The sequence below is a fragment of the Moschus berezovskii genome, chromosome X (assembly GCF_049115385.1).
Source record: "Moschus berezovskii isolate FMDL1 chromosome X, NW_MosBer_1.0, whole genome shotgun sequence".
Taxonomy (NCBI): Eukaryota; Metazoa; Chordata; class Mammalia; order Artiodactyla; family Moschidae; genus Moschus; species Moschus berezovskii.
The window spans coordinates 62,173,112-62,190,395 of record NC_142488.1 but is presented as its reverse complement, the minus strand read 5'-3'; the positions used below and the strand labels follow the sequence as shown (position 1 = coordinate 62,190,395).

At 42.5% G+C, this 17,284-nt stretch overlaps 1 protein-coding gene across 1 annotated transcript; it reads right to left on the bottom strand.

Moving 5' to 3' along the window:
- Positions 1 to 2,867: 2,867 nt before the first annotated feature.
- On the bottom strand, positions 2,868 to 9,328 carry AWAT1 (acyl-CoA wax alcohol acyltransferase 1). Its single transcript, XM_055393791.1, has 7 exons — positions 9,175 to 9,328; positions 8,167 to 8,274; positions 7,824 to 7,894; positions 6,758 to 6,962; positions 5,894 to 6,065; positions 3,563 to 3,762; positions 2,868 to 3,330 (listed from the first exon to the last, which is right to left on the bottom strand). Exons 1-7 carry the CDS (start codon positions 9,248 to 9,250, stop codon positions 3,176 to 3,178), a joined length of 987 nt encoding a protein of 328 aa, XP_055249766.1. The 5' UTR covers positions 9,251 to 9,328; the 3' UTR covers positions 2,868 to 3,175.
- Between the last annotated feature and the right edge of the window lie 7,956 nt (positions 9,329 to 17,284).

Genomic DNA, 17,284 nt, shown 5'->3' with positions numbered 1-17,284 from the left:
AATTCCTCCAGTTGTCTTGTACTCATTGTATACATTCTGTTGTAACCTGACATCATCACTTCTCTTTCATGTGCAAAGTTTTATACAGTCTGTGTGTGAGAATACTTGCTACATAAGAAGTCAACATTAATAATTACAAACTTCATTTGAATATTCATCCAGTAGACTAAGTTTCTGAAGGACAGAGTAAGTGTCTGACTTATTTACTCCCACTGCCTAGCAGATAATGGATGATCAATAAATATTGCTGAATGATGTGAATGAATGAGTGAATATCTGAGATATCCAGGAAGATGTATCAGGGTTATCAAGGAAGATTCAGCCTCAGAGTAGTCAAGGACTAACCTGCCAGATGAAAAGATAGCAGAAAAATAGAACAGTCAGCAATTGATTCAGAAGCAACTTGTTATGGATTCTTAGAGAAAGTGAAAGTTTTTCCTCTAATAAGAGAAATAAGAGAAGCATCCTCACTCTCACCAGTTTTATTAAATATAGTATTAGAAGTCTTTGTCAAAGCAATTAGACTAGAAAAATAAATAAAAGGTATGCAAGTTGGAAAAAAAGTAAAACTGTCACTATTTGCAGATGACAATGCTATGTATAGGAAATGCATGATACAGGATGCTTGGGGCTGGTGTACTGGGATGAACCAGAGGGATGGGATGGGGAGGGAGGTGGGAGGTAGGTTCAAGATGGGGAACACATGTACGCCCGGGGAAGATTCATGTCAGTGTATGGCAAAACCAATACAATAATGTAAAGTAATTAGCCTCCAATTTAAATAAATTATAAAAAAAGAAAATGCTAAATACTTCATTAAAAAACTGTTAGAATTAATAAATGAATTCAGTAAAGTTGCAGGACGGAAAATCAGTACACAGAAATCTGTTTCATTTCTATATACTAATAATAAACTATCAGAAAGAGAATTTAAGGAAAAAAATCCCATTTGCAGTTGCATCAAGAAGAATAAAATACTTAGGAATAATTTTAACCAGATCTGCATATCAAAAAGGACAAGACATTAAAGAAGACACAAATAAATGTAAAGTTATTCCATGCTAATGGACTGGAAAAATTAAATTGTTAAAATTTCCTTTCTATCCAAAGCAGTGTACAGATTAATGCAATCCTTAACAAAATTCCAATGACATTTTTTTCCACAGAAATAGAATGAACAATCCCAGAGTTTCTATGGAAACATTAAAAACTTGAATAGCCAAAGCAACCTTGAGAAAGAAGAACAAAACTGGAGTCATCATGCTCCCTGATTTCAAACTATATACAGAACTATAATAAGACAGTTATTATTGTAACAAACTCAGTAAAGAATTTTTTTTAAAAGACCATTTAGAAACTCTTACAACTCAATAGCAGTAAAAAACAAATAATCTGATATTAAAATTGGCAGAAGATTTGAATAGATATTTTTCCAGAAAAGACATCCAAATGGCCAACAGGTACATAAGAATATGCTCTACATCACTAAGCATCAGGGAAATGCAAATCCAAACCAAAATGAGATATCATCTTACACCTGTCAGGATGATTATTATCAAAAAGACAAGAGATAACAAGTGTTGGTGAGAATGTAGAGAAAAGGGAACCCTTGTGCACTGTTGATGGAAATGTAAATTGGTACAGCCAGTGGAAAACAGTATGGAGGCTCTTCCAAAAAAATTAAAAATATAACCCCAATATGATCCAGCAATTGTATGTTTGGCTATATATCTGGAGGAAATGAAAACACTATCTCAAAGAGGTATCTGCATCATCATGTTCTTTGCAGTATTATTACCCACAATGGTCAAGACATGCTGCTGCTGCTGCTAAGTCACTTCAGTTGTGTCCGACTCTGTGTGACCCCATAGACAGTAGCCCACCAGGCTCCCCCGTCCCTGGGATTCTCCAGGCAAGAACACTGGAGTGGGTTGCCATTTCCTTCTCCAATGTGTGAAAGTGAAACGTGAAAGTGAAGTCGCTCAGTCGTGTCTGACCCATAGCGACCCCACGGACTGCAGCCTACTAGGCTCCTCCCTCCATGGGATTTTTTCCAGGCAAGAGTACTGGAGTGGCTTGCCATTGCCTTCTCCGGTCAAGACATGAGAACAATCTAATTATCCATCGTCAGATGAATAGATAAAGATGTGATGCACACATACACAGACAATAAAATATTACTCAGCCATAAAAAAGAGGAAATGGTTGCAAATGCCTTGGGATTACGGTGTCAGAGGACATCGTAACCTATGTGAAATGCCTCTGCCAATTGAAATGTAATCCTGAGTAAAATACCTTCAATCTACCTACCTGAAAGGTGTGCTTGTTAGCTCAGTGGTATGGACATAAGGAAAGGACATATTTGAAGACAGATGATTACCACACAAAAGCTTGTATGTGAATGTTTATACCAGCATTATTCATAATAGCCCCAAACTGGAAATAACCCAAATTGTCCATCAATTGGTGAAATGAAATATTTATTCAGTCATAAAAAGAATGAAGTACTGATACATGCTACAACATGGATGAACCTTGAAAACATCATGCTAAGAGGAAGAAGCCAGTCACAAAAGATCACATATTCTATGATTCCATTTATATAAAAAGTCCAGAATTGGCAAATCCCTAGAGACAGAAAGTAGATAAGTGGTTGGCAGGGGCTGGGGATGAGAGAATGGGAAGTGACTGCTAATGTATACTGGGTTTCTTTTGGGAGGTTGCAGAAATATGTTCTAAAATGAGATAGTGATAGTAGTTGCACAACTTTGAGTATACTAAATACAACTGAATTTTATACTTTAAATGGGTTAAATTGATGGTATGTAAATATATCTTAATTTAAAAATGCATTGGCACAACAACAACAACCATAGTGGTGGTTACTCAGGCTGGCTGGCTAACATTTGAGTCCTTCAGTCCCTGGCAGGTTGGGCTCAGAGAGGAAATCTGGTAGGGGACAGGACAAGGGGCAGGGCAGGGGGCAGGCCTGAAGGAGTGACTCAGTGAAGCAATTCAGGGAGAAAGACTGCAAAGGCTCTTTGCAAGGAAGGAATTCCTAGTGCCCTCCCCTACCACACACAGCCCTCAGGCTTCTCCCTTTTCCCCCCTTTTGGTTGGCAGCTAATGAATCTCTTCTCCCAGGCTTGTGCTATTGGGCACACTGCCCCTTCAGTCACAGGAAAAGCAGCTTTTGGGTCTCTGGGCAGCCGTACTGGGTCTTGTGCTGATCAAACAGTTTGGTCAGGGCCTTCATATAGAGGGCGTGGTATTTGTCCACCATCTCCTGGCTAGGTTTTTCGATTTTGGGCAGAGGCAGAGGCTCCCCCACTGCCAAGAGAGATGGGAAAAGAGAAGGGTCAAGTGTTAGAATCTTTTCTTTCTTTAACCTCCTTCTCCTTCCCTGGGCCCAATCCTTTCACATCCCAAGTCAGCTCCCAACTTCTCCCCCTAGGCCGTCCTCTTCTTTGGTGGTGGGGTGTTCAGAGATTGGGAAGGCCTGAGGTTGAGGTTGAGGTTGAGGAAAAGCTGAGCTGGCCTCGGGGCTGAGAGCAGGACTCACCCACAGTGACGATAGGCAGCGGGTATGGCAGGAGCCCAATGGAGCCTTGGCGGAAGCCTCGTCCATAGAAGATGCAAAAATAGAAACCAAACATCCGGCGGAAGTAGCTCTGGAACTTGTACATACAGCTGTCCTTATGGAACAGCACCTGATCATACACCTCAGTTTCTCCAAAAGTGTAGGTGGGGACCAGATGAGCCCTGTAGGAAAACCCTGATTTATTTCCTAAACACAGCCTGGGGTGGAGAACCTCCCAGGAAGAACTTTTGTTCCTGGCCAGGCTCCCGTCTATTATAAAATCCCTGTGGTGTAAAACATTTCTTCTTGCACTGAATATGGCTCCTGTATTTAGTATCTCTTTTTCCTGAAATTTTCAAGGCCAATGAAAATACTCTCTCTGGGCCAGGATCACAAGGACAAGATACGGGGGCAGAAATCCACAGGAACCCACACTGCATAAAGAAAAAGCTTCCAGGAGGTGTCCTGAAGGGGAATATCTATTTCTACTAGTAGGAAGCACAGAGTGAAAGACGATGGTTTGGCACAGATGTGTATGTATATGTATGAGGTGCCTCTCTCCTGCAGGGCCTGTGCATAAGGTGTTCTGTCCTAGGTCTTGAGATTAGAGCAAAGTTGTTTCCCTCTCATAGGGCCATGGGAATCCACCCTGACAGAGCCCTACATAGAAAAGTAGGCTCCTTATGTCTTCCTTCCTGTGAGAGTAAGGAGAACAGTCTCTCTTACACAAATCTTTGTAAATTACTACCAGCGATCTCTTAGTGTTTTGGCATATGTTACCTTTTTTGGTTCCCCACAGCAGAGACAGTGGAAAAACACACCGAGGGGTTATTTTCTTTTTTCTGCAGCTCCAGAAGCCCAGGTTTGGTGGGGGCGGGGAAGGTCACATAGGTATTCAGTGAGTGGCAAGAGCTGGACTAGAACCTAGGTCTCTTTCCTCCCAGCTCAGAGCTCTCTCCACTACAGTATGCTCCAAACTGACAGGCCACTCAGACAAGGTCCTTAGAAGAAGTACTTCCCCTCTTCTGTGAAGCTGTTATAGGACAGTTGTCCCTGTGTCCAGTGAACTGGCATGCTGACACGATGGAGCCCCCACAGCTCTAGCCTTGGACTCCTACTCTTTGCATGCATGCTAAGTCACTTCAGTTGTGTCCAACTCTGTGCGACCTATGGACTATAACCCGCCAGGCTCCTCTGTCCAAGGGATTTTACAGGTGAGAATACTGGAGTGGGTTGCCATTTCCTTCTCCAGGGGATCTTTCTGACCCAGAGATCGAACCCAGGTCTCTTATGTCTCCTGCATTAGCAGGCAGGTTCTTTACCACTAGCGCCACCTGGGAAGTCCCTCCTGCTCTTTACTTCCTCTCTTTACCCTTGATGCAGGAGACTCGGGTTTGATCCCTGGGTCAGAAAGATCCCCTGAAGGAGAGGATGGCAATCCACTCCAGTATTCTTGCCTGGAGAATCCCACGGACAGAGGAGCCTGGCAGGCTATAGTCCATACGGTCCCAAAGAGTTGGTCACTAACTGAAGTGGGGCTTCCCTGGTGACTCAGTGGTAAAGAAACTGCCTGCAATACAGAAGACAATGGGTCGATCTATGGGTCATGAAGACCTCCTGGAGAAGGGAATGGCAACTTACTCCAGTATCCTCACCTATAAAATCCCATCGACAGAGGAGCCTGGTGGGCCCCAGTCCATAGCGTCGCAAAGAGTGAGACACGACTAGAGAAACTTAGCATGCACAGCAGAGTGGCTAACGTTTATCTCTTACTGTGTGCCGGGCACATGGTAGGTGTTTTATGTGGATAAACTCATTTAAACCCCACAATAATCCTATGAAACAGGTACAATTGTTAGTAGCCACATGATGAAGAGGAAAGCAGCAAGGCTCAGAATGGCTGAATAACCTGTCCCAGAATTCACAGTAAGCCATGGGGCTGGAGTTTGAAATTAGGGCCCCTGACTCCAGACCCTACATGCATACTCACCATAATGTACTGTTTCTTGCACTTACCATTAACGGATATAGATATCAATGTTGCTAGAGATGATGTGGGCATCATCTATGTCTTAGGTAAGCCCTAGCCAAGCCCCCTGATAATGAATCTGGATCTCTGGTTGGCTTTCTGGGAGCTGGTCCAGCTAGCTCCAGAGGAGTGGATGACCTAAGTCTCTTTGAAATTCTACAGTCGTCTCTTCCACTCACTAGTAAGTTTTATGAGGGTAAGACTCATGTCTGATTATCTTGGCATTGCCTACCAAGTCATGCTGTGCAGAGGCCACCCACCTTTGCCCAGGGAGGGACACCTACCCGTTCTGGAGTGCCATGCGCACAAAGCCCTTGCGCTTCTGGAGGATGAGTGTGGTGGTGTTGGGCACACTCTGCAAGGCCTCTCCCACTCCTCCAACTACAATGCCCACAAGGTTGCCAGTGCCATGGCTCAGCAGGTAGTCAATAGCTGGCTGACTCACAGAGCATACACCTGAGGAGAGCCAAAGAGCAGAGAGAGGAGCAAAAGGATCAAGAGAGGTGACAATGGCTGAGGGGGAATACCCTCTGCTTGACTCGCTGGCTTGTGTGCCCTCCTTTCCCATGGGACCCAGAAGGAGAATCAATGAACGGAACAAAGGGTGTGGAGAAGAGAGGGCTAAGACAAGCAAATGCAGCACATTTCACTTTGAGGCAATATTTCCAGTTCACAGGAGGCACTGAGTCAAAGCTATAGTAGGAAACTTTTCAGTGGGAAAACCAGAAAGACTTTCTAAATCCCCAACTGTAATTCAACCCTTTTCTTTTCCTGGATTGCCACTAATAGCAACAGCTATTATTTATGGAGCACACACTCTTTAGCAGGTGCAATCTTGGGTGTTTTACTTGTATTGTCTCATTATGTCATCATGCCATATCTGAGTTTAGACTATTATCATCAGCACCACTTTACAAATGAGGAAACTGAGACCAATGGAGTTTCAGTAGCTTGCCAAGACCACACAGTAAGTGGCACAGCCAGGATTCAACCACAGGCAGTTTGCTCTACAACATATGCTTTTTAACTACTGTGCTATGATGGCAGGAGTCCGGGATGAGAGGGGGCTGAGAAGGAGGAGTGGGACTTAAAGGTATATTTTCAACTGGGGAGATGAGCCAGAAACTAGTAAGTATGGTCAGAAGCACCTTTGGCCATGAGGTAGTCCCTAATAAAGGGGATCTTGAAGAACCAGGACAGCGTGGCCAGATGGGGAGTGATGCCTGGAAAGATCTTCGAGAAGCCTGTGGCCTCAGTGCAGAAGTTACAGAAGGCGCCAAAGGTCAAGAGGCCATGGGGGTGAACTCCCATGAGATAGTTGTGCTCAGGTGATATATCTTTAGTCTTCAGGATCTGCAACCACAGAGAGAAATGTCAAAGGTGACAAAATGCGATCACACGAGAAAGCAAGGGTGAAGATGCCTTAGTGGGTTCAGGGACCTCTCTAAAGCAGAACTTTTCAACAGAGAGGCCAGGAGTGGCTTTGAGGGGGTCAAGATATCTGACTCCTCGCCCTCTGGGAGACCAGTAGGATCGGGGGCACATACAACTGCTGGGCTCCTTGCTTGTGGCTGGAAAGCAGTCTATACCATTTAGACATGGGATCATTTTCCTTGTGCTATTATATGAAAAAGGTTGGCAAAAATCTTGGCAGTATCTCTTATCTACTCCAAAGAGTGCACAGAGGAGCAGCACAGCAGTACATTTCTAGAACCTCTTCCTGGTATTTTCTCCCCCAACTCCCTACCAGTGCTAGTTTACTGAGCTTTGAAAACCAGCTTAGATACTTTGTTTATGAAGCCTTTCCTTACACCTCATCTGAACTACTTGTGTACCTTGTAACCATGAATATGTAGTCATCTGTCCTCCCCATTGGATGTGAACTTTTTTAATGGCAGAGGACTGCATCCTACTCACTTCTCTTTACCCCAAACTATGTGGTATAGAGTAGGTTTTCAATCAGTGTTTGTTAAACTGATCTGAACCGTACTTGTGTTTCTGCCTGCATCATCTGGTAGGTCATACCTACCAGGACATCCAAAGTATATTAGCAGTGTAGCAAATGCCCAGTTGCAATATTGGACCCCGAAGTCTGTCTAGCTTGCATTGAGACTTCTCTGAGCCGCTCACTTTCCTTATGGACAGCCCTAGTCATTTAGCATCAATGCCTAGTATTTGGGGAACTGTGAGGGATGCTGGGGAAGAGACACTTACGGAAATGGGAAAATAGTCCCTGATGTGGGTCCAGGCACACCAGTTCCTTACCCAGGCCGATCGCCTGCCACCTGAGATAGAAATATCAGTAAGGGATGTGTCTGTGTGTGCCAAGCCCAGCCCTCTCTCACCCGGCACTTCCAGAGCAGCCTGGAAGGACTATGGCTCTGGTAGGGAAGTGGAAAAGGAAGAGACCCCAGGATGGTCCTGGCTGGCCCAGCTCCTCTCCTGTGGTTCCGAGAACTTGTATGAGAGGCCTGTGACATGGTAAGTGGAACTCCTTGGTTACAGGTTGAGATGGAACATTCTTAAATCCTGTTATTTTTAGGTCCATGAGTCTTACCTTGCTCTGGGGTCTTCCAGTCCAGGAGAAACCAGGCAAAGTAAAGGGCTGGTAGTGGCCACCAGGATGTAAACAGTAGGTAAACGGCCAATGGCTGCAAGATCCAAACTGATGAGGGAGCAGATCAGACCAAATTTGTGCTGCCAGCAGCACTTGACCATGTCCAGCCCTATTAAGAGCCCTTCAAACTCTCCAGGCCCCTGGTCCTGGTCTTCTGCACAATCCAGCTCCTGCCTGTCCATCAGCCACATCCACCTGTCCTTCAAACTTTCCCTCTTTCATCTACTGTATGTACCAGCCCTATTTCTTTGCTTACCTCTCATCTCTGTCCACCTGCCTGCTCACCATCCCCCTACTCCTGCTCCCTGTCTGCTACCAGCTTTTTATCCACTGCTTCCATTAATACACTGGCTTTCCCCTCGTCTCCTGTTTCCCTCCCTATTCCTCATCCTTGAATGCTTGTTAAACCACTAGCTCACCCTCCGTTGCCCATATAGTATCGATATCTCTCCATACTCCTTGCATACAGCATCTGCAGCCTTCTATTCTTGCCCCTTCACCATTCCTTCCATTATCTCTGTCTCCCCTTCCACCCCAACCATGCTACTACCACTCCCCTCCCAGAATGGAAAATCCAGTGGTTCAAACACAGGTTATACTTCTCTGTCTTTAATGCTAATGTTTCTGCCCCACTCCCCATGCTACCTTAAGATTACGGATGTATCATCTTATTCCATGGACCTCATTTCTCCTCTCCAGATAGTGAGGGTTAGGGAGGGGCTGAGATTAGCCAGATCTGCTCAGAAGTATCATGACTCTGTTCTACCTCCCCCCATTCCACCTGTCTTTACTGCCTCCGCGGTTCCATCTTTTCCTTCTCAGGACACTCAGGGAGCTCAAGACTCCTTGACCAGAGATGAGACTTCCCATGAGCATAAAAATTGCCCCAGATCTGGTCCTGGCCTCTGATTATGGCTTCTTGCCATGCTCTCTTGGATCAGTACTCACATATGCCAAGGTAGCTCAGTGGCCAGTGCAGAAGTACCAGACTCTGGAAGTGCTTAGGCTGCTTGAAACAAGGCATTATGCCCAGGAGCCTGAAGGAAGTGAAGATCCCAGAACGGTGTTCCAACCAAAGGTGCCACTAGCCTCTGGAAGCTCGCTCAGTAGCGAACACATATGATTATGAGGATTTTCACCTGCCCTATCCGTTCTTTGTCCTGCCCCATACCTACCACCCACTGAAGTGGGCAGGCCCTGGAGTATAAGGACAGTCTTAACAGATCCGAGCCCTGGGCCCTGCCCATTTGCCCTTTGACTCTCTTTCCTGGGATTATTAGGACATCAGGATGGAGAAAAGGTGAGAAGGACTGTTATCCAGTCCTAGTAACCCAGAGGTCCAGAGAAGGGAAACACCCCTCACATCACAGGTTACTCTGAGATTGTAGGGGTTGTGACCTCAGAGAGATGGCTAGTGGGAAGGGAGCACTGCGGGTTTGTGGAGTTGGGGAGCACCTAGAGCTAGGTGTCTGTTGAAGCTGTTGCCCTAAGACAGCCTGGTTTGGGGATGTCCCTTTTTTACAATTTCCTATTATAAAGATTTCCACGTACACATAAAACTAGAGAATGCAAGAAATTTTCACCTTTGTATTCATGTTTCATGTTCATCTTCAACAACTATTAACATTTTGTCATATTTGTTTCATCTATCTCCCCACTTTTTTTCTTGGAGTATTTTAAAGCAACTCTAAGACATCATGTCATTTCACCTCTAAATTTCACTATGCATCTACAAAAATTTGGAGGTTTTCTTCAATAAAAAATACCATTATCACCATTAACAAAATTAATACTTCTCTATTAATATCTATTATCCAGTCCATATTCAAATGTCTTTTTACAGGTATTTAATTTGAATCAGGATCTAAACAAGGTCCACTGATTATATTTGGATGTTATGGCTCTCTCTTTAAATTTTCATTGTTAAAAAAACCCAGATACAGATACGCAGATGTCTTAGAATTGCTTTTAAAATACTCCAAGAAAATAATGAGGAGAGAGATTAAACAAGTATGACAAAATGTTAATAGTGGTTGAAGATGACCATGAGACATGAACACAAAGATGAAAATTTCTTGCATTCTAAAACAAATGTATGACTTAATAAATTATTATAAGACAAATACCTTGCAACCACCATTAGGTCAAGAAATAGATGTTTTTCACCCACCCCAGAAGCCTCTCACATGCCCCATTACGATCACAACCCTCTTCCTCCTCCCAAAGTAACCATTATCTTTGACATTTAGAAAAGCCTTTCCCTTGCCTTTCCATGGTTTTATTACCCAAACACACTTCCCTAATTACCATAGTTTAGTCCTGTCTATTACAAAAATTATTATGTGCCTTAGGTTCTCTCTTTTTAAAACTTTTTATTTGGGAATAATTTTAGATTGATAGGAGAGTTGCAAAGTTCCCTATGCCCTTTACCCATCTTCCTCTTGTGTTACCATCTTATGTATAGTTATCAGAGCTAGGAAACCAATACTGGGGCGTTATTGTTAACTCCAGGCTTTATTCGAATTGCACTAGTTTTTTCTGCTAATGTCCATTTCTGTTACAGGGTGTCATCAGGTCCCACGTTGTATTTAGTCATCATGTCTCTCTAGTCTTCTCCAATCTATGACAGTTTCTTGGTCTTTCCTTGTCTTTTATGACTTTGGCATTTTGTAAGAGTTTAAGTCTGTTTTAGTTTCCAGTTTCCCCATCCATCCGTTTCTTTTCCTAACCATTTTGACCTAGAGAATCTCCTAAGTCTAGACTCTGCCTGCTGTGTGTCTGTATTTCCCCCAGATTGGCAGCTGGATTCGAACACTGGATCAGACTCAGGTTTGAGCCCTTCAGCAAGATCTTCATTTATTTTTAATACAGAACAATCCTACTTCCTATTTTCCTTTACCCCCTGCCGTTGACCTGTCAAAGACTATTTCCTTTGGAGTAAGCCAGTCTTCCAGACCTCAGAATCGGCTCCCAGGAGCAGGAGTGGGGGTGTAAAGCCTGGTGCATAAGTGATCACCACATACAGGCCAAAGTGAGGGGCGCAGCAAAGCCCTCATTCTTCTTTCTGATTTTCATCTCTTGCCTTGTTGTAATTTCATGCCCGGGGAAACAAATTGAATTGTTGGTGTTTTGTTTTCACTTGATTTTCATGCCTAGAGTTGGTATGCTTCTAAAGGGGTAGGGACCATATCTTATTTTTTAGCGCATCTGCCCATAATGACTTCAAAGTCCTAGACCCTCAGTATTAAATGAACAGTGAATGAGTATCTTAGTTTGAGGTCTGTGATTTCTTATGGGTAATGAGATCATAGGAATCCTATGGAGGAGTGTGTCCTGGGTTATGAGTTGGGGGGACAAAAGGTTATATAGAAATAGAGGACAAGGGACATGTTGCAAAATAAGAATGAGAGGAAGGAAGGCAAGTGCTGACCTTTGAGTCAGTTTGGCAAAAGACAGAGTTCTGCATACTTTGCCTTCTCTGCACCTGGAGGGCTGTTCCCACTTCAGCTCTTCCTGCTAATTGAACATCAGCCTTGCCCTGGAGCAAGCTTGAGCATTCAGGTATTGCAGCATCTCCTGCAATCCTTGTTGACATCCCTGTACTTGGGGGTGAGGACCAGCCCCTGGCAACATAGGGGAGATTAGCATTCTGTCTTTCCAGAACAGAATTTTCTAGGCCAGCATCAACTCCCTGTCCATGCCCTTTCGTCCTTGTAAAGTATGTTTTTTAGGACTCTTCCTGGATTAACTTTGAATAATTTGTGCATTTTTAGTTTTTCCCTTTTATCCTCCTGCCAAAAGGAGGTAAGTTATTGAGAAGACCCTCAAGCTACAGAGAGTATATGTGTACATATATTTTTCCTTTTAGTAGCAGATCACATCCTTTATTTTCCTATTTTAATGTTTACAATATCATGGACTTCCACAACTAAAAAATAGTTGTATTTTTAACATCCATTGATTGAGATAGATATATAGATAGATAAAACAAATGACAGCACTATGGCTATACATCATGACAGTATACATCAGGACATTTGAAAAAAAATGTGTAAGCATATTTTTTATTCATTCTAGACAGTGCTTGGGCCATATATGAATTTCCAAAACCCTTGTAATAATAAGTTAGTCCCCCCACCCTCACCTACCTACAGTAGTTAGCTGCTTACAGGTTAGAAACAATGGTTTATTTGCTTTTTTTCAAAATAGAAATTGATTTATTTTTTTCCCTGATTATAAAAATAATCCATGTAATTACTAAAAATTTCACACTATACAAGAAAACATAAGGGAAACAAAAGTCACTCATAAAACTCACAATCCAGAAATAACAACTGTTAACTGTTCTTACCCTGGTATCTCTCTTTCTTGACTTTTTCCTGTATGAATTAGAGATAAATGTTGTGTCACTGTGAAGAGTTTAGGCTCTTGAGTCCAACATATCAAGGTCTGTATCTCAGCTCTGCCACTTAAGGGAACTATGACCAATTACTTAAGTGCTTAGTGCCTCAGTTTCCTGATCTGTAAAAGGTGAGTATAATACCTACTGATACCATTGATTTGTCAGGAGGGTAAGTAATGTAAAGCATTTTCTTCAGTTCCTCGTTTATTTATATGGTCATATTTAAAGCTCAATAAATGTTAGGGTTATTATGTACAATTTCTTAATCAAAACAGAATCATATTCTCTGTATTGTTTTGTTAAAATTAATTTATTTTTGGTTGTGGTGGATCTTGGTTGCTGTGTGTGGGCTTTCTCTAGTTGCAGTCAGTGAGGGAAACTCTTTGTTGCAGTGCTTGGGCTTCTCATTGCAGTGGCTTCTCTTGTTGCAGAGCACAGGCTGTAGGTGCGAGGTCTTCAGTAGTTGCAGCTCCTTGACCCTGGAGCATAGGCTCAGAATTTGTGGCACATAGGCTTAGTTGTTCCACAACATGTGGAATCTTCCTTCTGCATTAGCAAGCAGATTCTTATCCATTGCTCCACCAGAGAAGACCCTCTGTACTGTGTTTAATCTGCTTTTTCACCTACAGTATATTATGGACATTTTTCATGTCAATTTTCTTCTATAACATCATCATTTCATTGTATGGCTATGCCATGATTTGTTTAACCAATACCCTATTATTGAGGAAGCAGTCATTTTTAGATATGCCTCTTTTACTAATCTAGTCAGACTTCTAGGTCTTTTAATGGTAGGTGAAAAGTTGCTGGTCAGAAACACTCACTCACCCACAGCCCTTTCAGTGGGCACTACTCAGTTTCCTCTCTCCTGGCAGTTTTTAAGATTTACTGGTGCAAAAAGTAGGCCACTTCCTCAAGCCTCGGTTAACCTGTGTAAGGTCCAGGGACCAGGTAGTGTGGTCAGCAGAATCAGACTCTCTCTCTCCAAAGAGACAACTAGATCTGAAGAAAGGGCTTGACCCTCTTCTCCAAATGGCTCAGAAAACAGATTTCTTGAAGGCTCCCAATGTACTAGGACCTAGCAGGGCTGCTGATTAGTTTCACTTCCGCTCAAACTCAGGAATGTTTAAACACAAGCCAAGTCCTGGGCTGAGGTGATACATGAAAACATGGGTCTTGAAGGCTGTGGATCACTGAGGTCAGCCTAAACTTAGGAAAGATCAGGGAAAGAAATCTGTCGTGTCGACACATTGTTTTCTTTGCTTTCATATTGTTTTCTTTTTGAGAAAAAAAAAACCTAGTCTCACCTGAACTAAGGAGAGTGATTGCAATTCCCTAGGCTGGGGACTTTCTTGGTATATAGGTGGTCCTGGCCACTATGAATTGTATCAGAGAAAATGAAGAATGGACAAAAGAAATTAGGAAACCTGGGAATGTGAGAACTGACTGTTAGCAAATATACTGATCCTTTCTTTTCTACCCCCACCCTTTTTTAAACATGACCTCACAGAATTGTACAAATTAAAATTCTTGGTTGATTAGACATTCTCATTGTTTACGGATGTCCCCCTCCCCTAATTATCCACTTACCTATGTATGTATGTATGTATCTACCTGCCCACCTTTGCAGTAGGAATTTCCCTCTTGAGCATTACACATGAGAAGTACTATCTTGCCCCTGGGTCACAATTTAGCAACTAATTATCTGCTCTTGCCCTTCACTTCCTTCTCAGATGTCCTAAGGTATTTTCATCTTTTTTAGTTTATTTTATTGAAGTATAGTTGATTTACAGTGTTTTTCCAATTTCTGCTATGCAGCAAAGTGAGTCAGTCATTCATAGATATTTTTTCATATTCCTTTCCATTATGGTTTATTATATCACAGGATATTGTTCCTGTGATAGTTAGTCCCTGTGCTACACAGTAAGAGCTTCTTGTTTATCCATTCTATATATTGAAGATATCTTCTTGATACTACAGCTTTGGTAATAGAGCTCCTCTTTTCCATATTTTCAGTCCCTGGCCTGGTAAGGTTTCATGATAGCAGCATCAAATCCTTAAGTGAGTTCTCTCACAATAGTAAGTGGACAGCAAATAGCCAAAGCAGGTCATGGGGAAAGATGGACAGGCATCAATATTCCCCAAAGCTAATCCTGGTCCTATGGAGAGCTGGATATCAGAAACAAGTTGAAGTGTTAAGATCTGGAAAGTCAGCAAGGTGAGGAGGTCAAAGCAAGAATAAACCAAAAGACAAGTCCATTCCATAAGGTGACACGGCCAGTAGAAACCACCCAGGTCGAGGGCTAGGTCAGAGGTGAGAGAAGGTCAGAAGTTCAAATGATCTCCATCTTTCTTTTCATGTGATAAGAACAATCAGACTGCAGCCTTGTGCTTTCCCTACCTGCTTTGGCTTTCAGTGCCACCAGTCAGCCTCAGTTTATTCCCCAAGTGACCCTGCCTGCCTCTGGCTCTCTGCCTAGTCCTTTCTAAGCCTATTTGCATGCTAAACAATTGGATGCATTCATGCTGTGTGGTATGTGCAGAAATAGGCAAGTTGGGGGTGATCGGAATTGAGGGTTTGTTTAGTGCAGTGTGAGCGCTGAGGGAATGAAAACCAGAGTTTGCAAAGAAAGAACCTGTCATATCACCAAATATGGCTGGGCAGATGCTAACTGGGAAGATGCTTCAGTTTTCCCAATGCCACTAGACTCTATGGGGCTAAAAACTGATCAGTCTAAAGAAGAACAGTTTATTGGCTGCAGACTCTCTGATGCCTAAGTACCTTCAAGGGATTTTAACTCACAAGTCAAGGCACAGGTTACAGCCAATTATCTCATACTTTATATCCCTGATACAGTTGTTAACCTCATGGGCCCCTTGAGGTTGCTTGAAGATTTTCCTTTCCCATCCTTTTCACCTTTGATGCCAGAGAGTCATATAGACTCATTGATTTCTTCCTCTTATCTTCTAGGAGAAACTAGCTGGCATGGCTAGACTTTTTCAAGGCCCCACCTTTATCTCATAAGGTATAGTACACTTGCTGAAATTTCTGTAACTGCTTGGAGGAGAGTGAAGAGAGCTTCCCTCCCTATTGCAGGGTAGTGGGGAATTACATTAGCTTGTATTGTCCTCTACTAAAAACAAAACTTCACATATGGTTTGTTCAGCCTGTGGGAACGGCCAAACCAACCATGTACATGCAGGAGACAAGGAGATGCAAGAGGGACCAAGACCTACAAGCTGAGCTACTAGTTGCAAACTCAAATGTCTCTAGGTACCAGATGTACTAGAAATGAGGGAACAGGCTAAAGAGTTATAATAGAGAATGCGCGAATTATGGTGAACTAGAGAGAGCATGCTTCTTCTAAAGGCCTTCAAAGTTAGTTTTTCCAGTAAAAAAAATTCAAGCATACAGGGCAGTTGAAAGAATAGTATAATACACATTTGTATATCATCTATCTTTTCAAGTCAGTAGTTGTCAGTATTTTGCATATTTATTCTGTCTCTCTCTATAGGAATGTATATGGCTTTCCTGGTTGCTCAGATGGTTGAGTCCGCCTGCAATGCAGGAGACTCGAGTTCGATCCCTGGGTTAGGAATATCCCCTGGAGAAGGGAATGGCAACACACTCCAATATTCTTGCCTGGAGAATTCCATGGACAGAGGAGCCTGGTGGGCTACAGTTCATGGGGTCACAAAGAGTTGGACACGACTGAGCACTCACAGACTTATATACACACACACATACATATACACACACACTTATATATAGTATTTCTCTCTGACTTGACTGTTTCCACTCAACCACTAAGATTTTGAGTTTCATCTTTGTTGACATATGTAGCTCTGCTTTTTTGTATTCCATTCTATGAATATGGATGGATGTACTATGTTTTATTTATCCATGGTCTTATTTGATGGACATTTGGTTTGTTTCCAGCTTATTTTTGCTATCATGAACCTTGTTTCTAGGACATTCTTATCCATGTGTTGTAGTGCTCATGTGTAAAAGTTTCTCTCGGGCATATGCGTAGGAGTAAAACTGCTGAATCATAGGTTCTGGGCAGATTCTGTTTTACTAGGACATGCTAGATTGTTTCCCAAAGTGATTACATCATATGCTTTCAGCAGGGTGTGGGTTCATGTTGCTCCATATCCTAACACTTGGCTTTAAAGTTTTTGCCAATTTAGTGTCAAATGCTACCTTTTGCAGTTTGAATTTGTATTTCCCTATTTACTAAAGAGGTTGAGCATTGGTTCTTATACTTATGGGTCATATTTCTTCTGGAAATGCCTTGCTTACATCTTTTATTCATTTTCCTAAAAGTTATCTTTTACCTATTGATATGTAGGATCTCTTGACAAATTAGTATTGACAAATACTAATCCTTTGTCAGTTGGGTACTGTGAATGTCAATATAGTCTCTGGAACCAGATTAGGTTCAACTCCCAGCTCCTCCCTTCAATAACTGTGTGATCTCCAGCAGTTAATCTCTCTGTGCCTTAGTTTCCTTAAACGCTTTGATCTACATTTTTCTCATCTGTGGAGTACTTAACTCATAGACTTGTCATAGACACACATACATATGTGTGTGTGCCAATTAAAGGAGCTAATATATATAAAGTACTTAGGATGGTACCTGGGCCTTTTCCTCA

Coding starts and splice junctions, on each gene's coding strand:
- AWAT1 (XM_055393791.1), bottom strand. CDS start 9,250: ATGCCTTGTTTCAAGCAGCCTAAGCACTTCCAGAGTCTGGTACTTCTG. Junction 7,895..8,166: donor CTGGAAGACCCCAGAGCAAG/GTAAGACTCATG, acceptor TTTCTATCTCAG/GTGGCAGGCGATCGGCCTGG. Junction 6,963..7,823: donor GGGACTATTTTCCCATTTCC/GTAAGTGTCTCT, acceptor CTGTGGTTGCAG/ATCCTGAAGACTAAAGATAT.